This window comes from Anthonomus grandis, chromosome 17 (assembly GCF_022605725.1).
Source record: "Anthonomus grandis grandis chromosome 17, icAntGran1.3, whole genome shotgun sequence".
NCBI classification, from domain to species: Eukaryota; Metazoa; Arthropoda; class Insecta; order Coleoptera; family Curculionidae; genus Anthonomus; species Anthonomus grandis.
Window position 1 is genome coordinate 11,929,016 of NC_065562.1, and position 13,079 is coordinate 11,942,094.

The 13,079-nt window shown below is 28.3% G+C and overlaps 1 protein-coding gene across 2 annotated transcripts in view; it reads right to left on the bottom strand.

Moving 5' to 3' along the window:
- LOC126746083 (uncharacterized) overlaps positions 1–13,079 on the bottom strand; it is a 431,438-nt gene that overhangs the window by 16,430 nt on the left and 401,929 nt on the right. For both annotated transcript variants that reach the window (XM_050454188.1, XM_050454187.1), the window contains one exon: positions 5,690–5,998. In XM_050454188.1, the coding sequence (XP_050310145.1) occupies positions 5,690–5,998 (309 nt within the window). The remainder of the gene's footprint in view (positions 1–5,689; positions 5,999–13,079) is intronic.

Here is a 13,079-nt window from a genome sequence, read left to right on the forward strand (position 1 = left end):
TATCTACTTAAGGGGTCAAGATTTTGGAATTAATTTAATAAAAAATATCTTTGAAATTGAAAGAAGTTGACCAAATTTTCAACCTAATACAACCATTTCTCATAAAAAAGAACAACACAATGTGTCGGTCTTAAAATACATCATTATTATCATTATTAGATACATGTATTACATCGATTTAAAATACAAAAGTTTGTGGTCGATAAAGAATCTGTTATTCCTAGACAGTTAAGCTTAGATTTAATATTTTTCGCCATTGTCAAATAGACATTATTTTGTCACTTACAAAGATGTGTCACACAATGGGGGTTCCTATTTGACATATTAAAGTGAAGTTAGCTGGAGTTGAAGAGGTGACAAAACTTTGTCAAATATAAAATTAAACGTCCTCCTGTAGATCTATGTTTGTTTTGAAATGTTCATTTTTCTGAGAGCTTTATTATTTTTCATCTGTTACCTATTTTGTGTGACGTAATTTCTTCCGATTCTTTGAAAACTCTGGATTTTTTTATTTAATTTGCTGTCTGTCTGATATAATTATTCGGTTTTTAACTTTCATATTTATTATTCTTGATTTTCCCTTAGACGAGTACGTTCTTAGTTACTTACTAAGTATGAACCCCAGAAGCTACTTAAGAATATAAACTCTAAACTTTACTACGACAGACCCATTTTCACCGACAGACAGATGACAAATAACAGAAGATAAGTATCAGAAAAAGTGAATAAATATGTAGATCTAGCCTTAGAGATCCTACACTGCCCTACTATAGTAAGTTGTCCTAACTGCAAAAAATGGTTTTTAAGGTTAAGACGATTTTGCACGTAAATAGCAATAATCTTTCGGCCTACTAAAAGAGAAAATCCTATGTGTATTGGAAATACCCGAAATAGTACTATTCAATTTGGCCTAACTGTAAAAACTGCAAGGATTCCTAAAACGAATTGTCTTAAATGGATTTTACTACGTAAAAAAGTCCTATCTGTATATATAGGACATATTTCTTTAGCAAAATAACTGATATCTTAAGTTTTAATGTCCTAACTGCTTCACATAGGACAAATGTGATGATTAATTTTACAATTATAATTATTTTTACAATTAACTGACTTCCCGCCAAAATTATTGTACATAACTTTAAATTAACACTTGTGTTTTTATTGAATAACAACTAATTTCTGGCTATGTATGTTAAACTAAGTTCGCGAACGTTTAATACAAAATCAAACGCAATAAACAATAAGTAACATATAAGTAAGTGTAAACGAGCAAGATATTTATATAATAAATAATAGATATTTACGGTAAGTAATAAATAGCTTAAGATTTAAGTATTACTATTAATTATTATCGACATGTTTTTTTATAAATGTTTATTTATTATTATAGTCGGAAGCCAGTTGCAGTCGTGGTAATACCAGATTGAAGCTTATGTTAACTTTGTCATTAAATAAACAGCTTCAACACAAGATGTCTCAAGAAAACCAAAATGTGTTAAAATTAATACTGACGACGATCCAGAATATCTTCCTGATTGCATCTCTGAATCATCTGACAGTGATACAGATTTTTCTTTTCCATCAAACTCAATCATTGATGATGACGTTAAAATTCCTCCTAAAATTAATATTCTCCAAAATATTGTCATAAAACAAGCCCAGGACTATCAAGACAATAAACCAAAATTAATATCAAGCTTAGTTTTAGAGATAATAGACAATGCAATTAACATAGCTGAGGGTAAACTGTACACGAAAGATGACTCGCTACGAAAAAGAAAAAAATATGATGAAGGACCTGCGATGCGAAAAAAAATAAAATCGAGCAGTATGCAGAATCTTCTTTTGTTCAGGAATCTTGTAAATGTCACTTAAAATGCTGTAAAAACATAACTTATGAAAGGCAAAAAAATATGAATAAGCAATTCTGGCAAATGTCAAAAAATGAACAAAACTGGTTTGTTAGCGGCTGCATTAAAAAATCAATAAAAAAGAGGCATACAGCTAAATATAATGATTTAAAAAGAACTTACACATATACCTATTTTTTTTTAAATAAAAATGGTGAAGGGATAAATGTGTGCAAGGTATTTCTATTAAAAACTCTTGGTTTTTCGGAAACAAATGACAGAATTCTAAAAAACGTAAGAAGCGTTAATCTCTCTAAATTAAAACCTGATACTGATAAAAGAGGCCACCCTGCTTCCAATAATCTTGATAGAGTCACAATAGTTGAACATATCAATTCGTTTGGACCAACCATATCCCACTATCGCAGGGAGCATGCACCAAACCGTAAATACCTACCAAGTGACATTTCAATCAAACACATGTATGACGATTATAAACATAAATATTATGACAACTTTTCTTATGAACTTTATAGAAAAGTAGTTGCTGAAATGAACATTTCATTTGCAAACCTTGGTAACGAGGAATGCTGGAGTAGTGAAAAATTTGGGATCCATAAAGAGTTAGTATCTCACCCTGAAAATGATTGCGATGGATGTGAAACCTGCACAAAGTATAATGAACACAAAGAAAAGGCTTGCGAAGCCAGAAAAAAATATGACAGTGATGCACAAAGAGAAAAAAACATTGCGGAACTGATTGTATCTGCCGATCTTCAGAAGGTGTAGCTTGGATTTTTTAATTATATTTTAATAATTTTAAATATTAATATTTTTAGGTAATTATGCTGCCTCTGTTTGACACCTTTAAGGAAATTATATTCACCCCACGTATCATTGCATTCAATGAAAGTTTCATTCCTGTTGGGACCAAAAGCAGCTATAATCCAGTGGCTGTCATATGGCATGAGGGTATTGCAGGACGGTCAATGCGTGAGATTATTTCTACCCTTTATGCTTTTCTTTTGGCCAATAGAGATTTAAAAAAAAATTGATTTGGTTGGATAGTTGTTCCAGCCAAAATAAAAATTGGTCGCTATTATCATTTTTCATATATGTTATTAATTTTAAGGAACTTGCTTTGAAAGCACTAGAGTTAAAATATTTCGCCCCGGTCACACGTTCATGTCAGCAAACTCATTTCACCACCAAGTTTAATTGTCCCTTAAGAAAAAGAAAAAAGTTTATGATTTTACTGATTTTAAAAACTCAGTTTAAAATGCCAATTCAAGGAAAGTTATTGTATTGGAAATGACTGTAAATATTTTTTTTAATTTTACTGATTATACTTCAAAGCAGAAGCTACAGAAACTTAATCACGGGATTTATTAAAAAAATATAATTCAAATAAATTTTGAAACAGGTTGTAAATTTTTATGTTATAAAGAAAAATTTTCTGATAAACTTAGGCAGTTGGACAATATATTTTTGGCTAAGTTTTGCAAATATGAGCTAACCACGCCAAAACAAAGAAATGCTCCTAAGGGAATTAATTTAAATAGAAATAAGAATTTAATCAGTAAATTAAAGGATCATATACCACCAAACAGGCTAATATTTTGGGAAAACTACCGATTTTAATAATTGATGATTCTGGTAACATGAACTGAAAATGAATAGTTTTAAAAATTACAGGGTGTTTGATGCATCATTCAGCAAATTTAATTGGCTGAAAGAAGAGTTAAAAAATGTCTTCTTCTTTCCGCCAATTCAATTTAGCAAATAATGAACCTAACACCCTGTATATGTACCTTGTCATCTATTTTTGTTGAAGTTGTTTTACGCTCTAGAGTTGCTATTATTTGATTTGGTATTATTTGTTTTTCACTTGTTATTTGTTTTTCATTTGAGCTTAGAATTTTGTATTTTTCTGTAATTTAAATTTTCCTAACTACAAACAATATTAAGGAGAATAAAGAGAGTTAATAAACTTAATTGACGTATAGTGTTATTTTTTTACCATATACTTCAGAAAAAAAATATTCAAATTAAATAAGTGAAAAAAGTGCATACAAATACATTAAAATGAGAGATTTCTCAAAACTACTGTTTAGCAGTTAGGATAACTTGCCTAAGCAGGACAGTACAGATATGGCATTCAATAGGGTTAAAGTAGTCCCAGTTATATTATAATTTACGGGGCTTAAATTAAAATCGCTAAAAGTTAGTATCTCGAAACTGGAACATCTACATCTTCCTATAAAAAGCAACGTTTCTGAATACTTTCTACACCTTAAAACAATTGTTACAGGTACGACCAGCCATTTTATCGAGCCAGTTGGCTGAAATAGCGTGTTATAATGATAATTATAAATAATTCATAATAAAATCTATAATCGGTTGTTTCAGGAACAACAGCATTCCAGTTAATCCAAGAGATATTGCAGTAATCTCGTTCATATAAGCTCTGCTCTGTTATTGATCTAGTGACCCGCCGCCACAATGGCCTGTACTGACTCATCGTAAAATATCAAATACTAAAAGAAATTTTAAATTAAATAACTCTCAAACAGTATGAAGAATATATCGATATATCTGAATAAAAAAGGAGCTAAGTAAAACTAGAATTTGCTGTTGCTTAAATATTAAAGACCCGTAAAAGGTTATTTGGAATTACAATAAATGAACAAGCAAATATGAACTTGGAGTCATTTTAAGACGAAGTTTGTAAATATAATTATAGAAAATAACGATAAGTCCAGATCTCTAGGATTACAATTAAGTGAAGACATCTAAAAAGGGTAGTAGCTTAATAACAATTTTATTTTCATTTAATACGTAGTTTAAAAGAATAAAACATAAATAACGAGATAATCTAGCCAACTTGCAATTATTAGCTTTTGAACTTTATCCAAGTTTTTTTCGTCAAAAATAAGACTCACCCTGAAGATATGGCAGGTATTTTTATGAAAAAAGTTCCACTTATTAGGTCATCTGATAATAAACACCATATTTAACTTAATCAGAACAGTTAATATTTAGAGTATAAAATTTGACGATGTTAAAAATCGACCCATTTTTAAGGTAATAGGAGCGCCACTTAAATGATAACAAGTATCTAAACTTTAATAAAAATCGATATCAGAATATATCATATTACAAACACTATAAAGAATTATTTTTCAACATGTAGACTGAGTCCCAGAGATTAGTGTTGAGCAGTTATGTCAGAAATTTAAAAATGTATCTTAGCGTTTCTCATCATGATACATAACTTTCTTAGTACCAATAAGCTAAAATATTAATAATGTGAGGTAAACGATAGGCAGAAAACGGTTAAAAAAATTATGTAAAAGCAAATTTTAACGATAAAATAGCATAAATTAACAATAATCGAAATTAGGAAAATAAACGGGACGTAGTTGAAGAATTTGATCAATGCTTTTCACAGATACGAGAAAAGCTGATCCAAATTGACAAAAAAACATACGTAATCTAAAGCTTAGAAAGGAGGATAAAAAGCATTAACAAACATTTTTTGAAAAATTGTATTATAGATTTCTCCAAGCTTTTGATACTGTCCATATTAACACTTATATTCATTCACTCAGATATTCTATAACCGTAAATTTTGTATTAAAGTTACTTATGCAGATATATTTTAAATTTTAGTATACGAGTTAAGGAAATATTTAGTCACTTTAGGAGCATCGGACTCGTAGCTATAAAAAATTATTTAAATTCCTATGTATTTACTAAAGCTACGCTTTTCATCTTATCTCCATCATAAAAGAATGCCTAGTAAAACTGAATAAAAGCATAAAATACATTCTCCTTACCAGTTATTAAATCTGGCGTAGTACACTCAGTATTAAACTCCATAGTGTCCATCTTATTACACCCAATGACCAAACTCGAGAATGACTTGCTGCCACAATTGCTTTGATCCAGCCTCTTCCGCCTTGCCCTGACTATGTCCATAAGCTCGAAATCGTGCTGAGGTGTTCGCTTCGAGCGATAAAAAGCATCCTGGGCTTCCAAAGGTACTCTCTCCTGTGGAAAATCTCTGGAATCCTGTTTGAGTAAATTACTGACGTCAAACTTTCCTGTATACGGGCATGGTTGAGAAGGTCGTTCTGAAGAGCTTGCTAATAAGAAAAACAAGGTTAATAATAATAGTAATAGTGTCTTATTAATTAAAATGAAATTTACTCTAGTCCAGTAGGTACATTTTTGAAATAAATAGGACCATAACTGTCTATTTGGATTTATATTATGTTTTTGCCTTCGACTGTAATTGGGTGAAAGAATTATTTTCACAATTATTTGCACTCTTTTTCAACAGTACCTTATGGTAGAATTTGCAAATTAAGTGGTATTCTTAATAGAATATCCAGACCATTGGATGTGTAATTAATGTAAGCTATTTTTAGTGATTAACAACAACAAGAAGAAGGGATAAGGCCTTAATAATGCTAACCTTTTTGCAGATTTTACACTGATTCTTTAGATGATTGAAGTCGATTATAACCATTACTAATTTCTGGTATTTTTTATTGTTTTAAAATAGTAAGTAATTTTCTTTCTGGTTTCTAAATCAGTTTTGGGCAAGAAACTATTGATTTTTCTTCTTTTTCTTTTTCTTCTTCGAATATTTTTAATCCTGGTTCGACTTTCAATGACTCTGAGTATTAGAGTACATTATGCTCTTCATTGCCTTAATATTCTTGCCGATGGTTAACCTTTATTAATTAAAAAAAGGGGTTATGACTAAACAGGTTAATTACTGAAGTTTCAGCATCCTCATGATAAGTTAACTCTTATTAGGTAAACCAGAATCAATCGTTTTTTTTATTTTTTATCATTATTTAAAAATATAAGATTAACACGGTTTATTAGTATTCTTATTCTCTGTCTATATTCTGTTCCTCCTCATATTCTTCTTTCAATACTTCTACATGCTCCTTGAAAATTTCCTCTAATTTGAGCATTATTCTCCTAAGTAAATTCCTTATTGTTTGATATTTTTCTATACAGAATTTAGTTCATATAAATTCGGACGACAGTTAAATTATGACTTAAATAGTCTTATACCTTATTGATTCCAGGTGCTATGGACTAATTTTTTTTAATTTAAATACTTGTATGTCTTTTTTTTCCAGGCACTGTAATAGAGTTCCGATTTTTATCTGAAAAGTGCATAAATGCTGCCAAAATAATATTATAATCCTCGCTTTAAAAGGGCGACCAGGTTTGCAGAGCAAATGAAAATAATTCCAGCTTTTTTGTGAGCTCCAGATGTTTCTATAGGAATTTTGCGATGAAAAGTTGGGTCTCAAATTCATAATTGGATATTTTCAGGAGGTATTATTATTAATTTTTTTCGCTATTTTAGGTATTAATAAATCTTTTTTTAGGCGGAAATATTATTTATTTTTTCAGCTTACTCGATTTTTTTTTACCTAGTTGTTGCTGAGTTGTAAATGAGACTTGTCTGAGACTGAGCTTGTTGAGCTATAAATATTTTGATAATAATTATATTTATTACCTGATTAATTTTCTTAATTATTATCTAAATCGATGAGGAGACCTAATTCTTAAATAAAATTAGTGTTTAGTTCTAGTTTCCTTTAATTCTTTATAAAATTAGGAAGAAAACCATAACCCAACTTCATGTTTTAAAAAAAAAAGTCTTTAAAATTAATGAAGAAAATAGATGTTTACTACTCAACATTTTAAAGAAGCAAATAAAATTAATGATTATAATAATAAAACTAATCGTGAAAAATTTAAAATAATGTTTGAATTTTTGGAGCAACTGGAATAAATAGATAGTTTTAATAGTTATTAAAAAATTAAGGTTTGAGTATCCACGAACCTAATTTTGTATGTAAAAGAGACCAGATTTCCCGAAAAAATTAATGCCATTGGAAAAGACAAAAAAATACGCTGCAATAGGTCGAAAAATTTTCAAATTCCTGAAAACCTAAAATCACATCAAATACCTGAAAAACGTGAACTATACATATAATTTGTATAGTTTAAAAAATATAAGAAATTATTTCAAATGCCTAGAATAAAATAAAAAATTACTTCCTGATAAAATCCCTGCAAACATAGCAAATATTTTTAAATCATAAGAAAACAAATCATGTCACTTAATTAAAAATTTAAACAAAAGTGATTGGATTGATGAGAAATTATGTCAAACCTATGAAAAACATCAGAAAACAGCAATTAAGTGCCTGAAATATAAGGAAAAATAGCTTCTAATATTTCAAAGGCATAAAAAAATAATAACAATGACTTAAAAAGATAAACATTATTTTGCAATCCTTGGAAAGATTTATTTAATTAAAAATTTCAAGATATACTTGGAGTAATTAAAAAATATATTTCATTAGGGTAATTCCCTTGAAGATATTACGATTAAATGCCTGCAAAAAATAACTTTAAATACCTAAACATCAAAATTATTTTGAAATGCCCTAAAAACAAGAAAATGTTATCAAATGTTTTTAATAAAATATAAATTTACTTAAGTTATGTGAAAGGTATAAAAATTGTTAATAACGCTTTGTATATTATATACAGTCTTTGTTTGAAAATTACAATTTTCTGTAGTAGAGTGTAGTTTTTTTTGGTGAATCTGATTAATTTTTGCTAGTTTTAAGTCATTTAAAAAATATTTGTTTGAGTACAATATTTTAAAAGAAAGTTAAGTGGACTGGCTATTTTTTTGCAATTAATGGTTTATGACAATCCTATATTTTTTGATTGGATTCAAGGCAAAACTAGTAAAAGTTCTTTTTGAAAGAATATTGATAGATGATGTTTCGTTAAGTTTTTTATTTGTTTTATTAAGGATTTTAACAAAATTATTAAAATTCGTTCATGATTTACAAAAGAAAATAGGATACTTAACAATATCAGTGTTTATAGCCAGTAAAAAAAAATCGCATCTATTAAAGTTAGGCACGTTTTAATATAATTTTAGTAAAACATTTAATTTTTAAATATTTAAAAATGTTTTTCTTTAATCCGTCACTATTTTATATAAAAAATAGGCAAAAAGAAAGGAAGGAAAATAGAGTGACTTAAAGGAAAATATGACGAAATAATATGTTATCATAAAAAATGTTACATATTTTATTGTCAATTATTTATTAATGAATGAAATTATTCAAAAATTTTTATAATTCAAAAAAGAATTATTATTGCTCCTTGAAATGCCAAATTGTTACTGTATGCGTAGGAAATTAGGAAAATTATTTTTATAAAAGATTAAAAAAATTACGTCTTTTCATGTATAATTTAAGTTACGCGTGGTTTTAGAAAAATTAAATAAAATCTCTGTTTTTGAAATTTTAGAATAGGCTATTCTTTAATCTGATCCTATTTTATTCGAGAAAAGAAAAAAATAAAAAAAAATACATTTAATCGTTAGAAGTAGAATAAAAAAATGTTTCAAGGCAGAATCAATAAAGGTTTTTCCTGAAAGAATATTAAATATTTTGAAAAAACAATAATTACAAAAAAATAACACCATATCCTTTTAAGTTATGCATGTTTTGGTAGAATTTTAGTAAAAATGTTTTTTAAATTCAAAAAAATGCTCCTATAAAAAATTGAAATTTATTTTAAATTAACAGTGGATTCTTTGTTTAAAATAAGCCTTAATTTTTTTTTATAAATATAATAATGTATCTTACTTAATAAGAGAGAAATACTTTGTTTTCGTGATGTTTTTTCTAAAAACAAAAATAATTTTTCAGATCCTTGTTCAATTCGTAGCAAGTTTGATTTTTTGCCTTTTTTTGTACAATATAAGGCTTTCGAGTAAAGAAATGAAAGCCATATGAATTCTGTAATAAAAATTGGTTATTTCATTTAGAGAGGGTTGACTTCAGGCCAAGGTCCTTATGTCAACTTCCGATTCCTGTCAGTACCTCCAATAGACAGAAATCATACAATAATTGGGCGTTTCTCGAGTGTGAACTTTGAAGTTTCTAAATTGTCACGTAGGATCTCATCCATAGGCACAAATATAAGCTTTAGTAAAAATTTTCTTAAAAATTTTTGAATCTTCTGCAAATAAATTATTCATTTAGTAAGAGAAACACGAGATAAGCAAGCACCTCTACATCTAGTCTATAGACATAAAACCAAGGTAACCTATTAACGTTTTCAAGTTCTTTTGCTTCTAATAACCTTTAGTAAGGCTCCAGAAATTCATCAATGTTTTGAAGTGGACTTCTGGTCCTGTGAGTAGTTTTAATTGATGCAATCCATTCATTAGTCAATCGTTTTTTGAGAAGGATCCCTGAATATTCTAGATTGCCTTTTAGATTCATGTTCTCATCCATAGCTACAAATATTAGCTTAAGTTAGAATTTTCTTTGAAAAGTTTGGGAATTTTTTAAGAAAATTCTTTATCCAGGAGCAAATAAAAGGCGCTTAAGCTATATACCTAATTTAAAAAGATTACTCAATGCAATTCAAATTTCTTAAGTTTTTTAGCTTTTGCTAACTCTGGGTGAAACTCAAGAAGTTTCTTCGCAGAAACAGTTTCTTCAGAAGTGCACTTCTGATTCCTCTTAGTACTTCAGAATCTCTTGACACCTAACAGTTTACTCAAAATCATGGAATCCATGAAACAAAAAATACTTCATAGCCTTTTCTTTACCTCCTTTGACCTCTGGGTATTTTCAGTAAAGTTCTAGTAATCTATCATGAGTCTTATATAATATTTCTTATTCTATATTTTTATTTTCTTAAGATTCCTATGCATTATAATGTATATCATCTTCTTTCAATGCCGCTGCGGGAAGTGTTAAACTACTTTTTTGATTTTCTTAAAAAGTTCCACATATTGGTCATAGGACTTAAAAATGTACATAAAACTATTCGCTTAAATATATTTATTAAATTTTAAATAAATATTTTAGCCAACTATAATTCATGAATTTAACTTCAAAAAGAAGAAATATATGACCCGGACCGCACCTCATTTCACCCGAAAGATAAATCATTGAGATGAAATAGGAGCGCGTGTATTGTTGCAGGCAACATAATAAATCTGTTCGTGGATTAGCGTGCAGAGACAATCTCTGCCTTTCCAGATAATAATCGTATTCAGCGACTAACGTAGCGTATAGTAAATAGAATTGCTTTAGCTTATACCGTAGCTGAGGTAGAAGCTGGTTGGCTATACATAAAACATTTACAGTGGCTTGCTGGGGCAACCGGGTTTCTGCTGCTGTTTCAGAATAGCGAGACGCCGTCGAATTGAATTGAAATTAAGGTTTGTTTTTTTTTTTCGTTTAAACTTGTTAGCAGATTGGAAAAATTCATATTGTAGTCGAACTATAGGAAATTAAATTTGAAAATAGAGTAAATAGTTTGATGTCTGATATGATGATTTTGTTGGTATGCTGCTAGAGTAGATATGTAAGCTCTCAGATTATATTGAACATATTTATTCCTTCTTGAAACGTTACAGATTTTACAAAATTATATGAATCTACTTTATTATAGCAATACGATGCAAGTTTTAATAATTCTATGTAACTTTTTGATATATGTGATGAATCTTGAACGTCTTAAACTAAAATTTACCTTTTAAAAAAGATATTTTTTTATGAATAAACCAAGGTAAGCAATAATTTTTAAGGTAGGAATAAAAAAACTTATTAAATGCCTAACGATTTATGGCATAACTTAAATGGCTACGATAATTTTTTATTATTTCTAAAAACTTTTTTGATTACACTTAGGGGTAATTTATTCATTTTAAAATGGTTAAATACCTTAAAAAATTGCGTAAATTTGCTATAATTTGGTAATATTAATTAGGTTTGTATAATTTTTATGTAAATATATAGTTTTTTATTAGCTTATTATAATTTTATTAAATTATGATATTCAAAGTAGAAGATTTATTAATTATAACACACGCCAGTGAAAATTATATATTTTTCTAATAAGCAAATAAAGGCATAACTTTAATGGGTATGATGGGCCAATATTTACTTAACTACTTTCTTACAATTTGGCCATATGTCTGTACTCTCTTTAAGTAGTCCTAAAATACTCTGTTTTAGTAGATTACTGAATAGATTACATGCCTCTACTTGTATATCTTAGAATTTATTTTTTAATAAAGAATTATTAAAAATAAAATTTTGTATCTAAGAAAGTCTGAATTAATTTGTTTAGCAGCGGCAAAAGAAGTTTTGCCTTAGAAACATACTATTAATAAAGTATCTTCATCTAACCACACAAGCAATTTATAAATATCAAAACACATATTTAGCTCTTAAATAATGTTTACTTATAGGTAACGCAAAAGCAACTTTCTTAAAAGCTTCTTACGTCTAAATTCACTAATTAAATATAACGTTTGCAGTATTGAACATAAGTTTCATTTACTTTTATTTTTTTCTGATTTTAAACTCATTCAACAATTTATTAAGCAATGTTTATAGATAAGAAACGTTTGCGTAGTTACGACATTGCATCGTCTGGTGAGGCAACGGTTTCATTCATAAGACTTAATAAGCAACGTTTGCCAAATTGAGCTTAGGCGATATTTGCTTGGAGGCATTTACATCAACTTTCACTACTAAAATATCCAATTACTCGAGCAGTATTGTCTCCTAGGCAACGTATGCTAACTTTCGTAAGAAGTTTAATAAAAGGCAAAGTTTCTTAATTCAATGCTCCTTAGGCTAATTTATTTCAAAATTGTCTAACAGGCTAAGTTTAGCAAATTAAGCGTAATTGAGCTTTTAGGCTAGGCTAGTAATGCAGTATAATATGATTGTTTTATTACATAGGTAATGCTCTACTAATAATAAATGTATGTTAAATATTATAAAGATCATACATAAAAAACTTTTCAAAAAATATTTCCATGCAGTCATTTCCCCTTTAAAAATTAAAATATAAGCTTTTGAACACAGATAAAAAAATATAAATGCATAACTTAAGTGGCTATGACACATGTTTTTATAACATTTAGTTAAACTTAGTCGCTTTTTATGTCCTTTAGCATAGTTTAATGTAAGACTTTTTTTCCTGGTTAAACTTTAGCAGTAAATGACCGTTTTCTTCTTTCGTAGCTATTAGCGATAAGCGACGCTTTATAAAGTAAATTGCTTGAAAAAAAATTTGTAACTATACCAATAGTAAGAAAGGGGCAAGATTTGCTGAATCGAGCATAAGTAA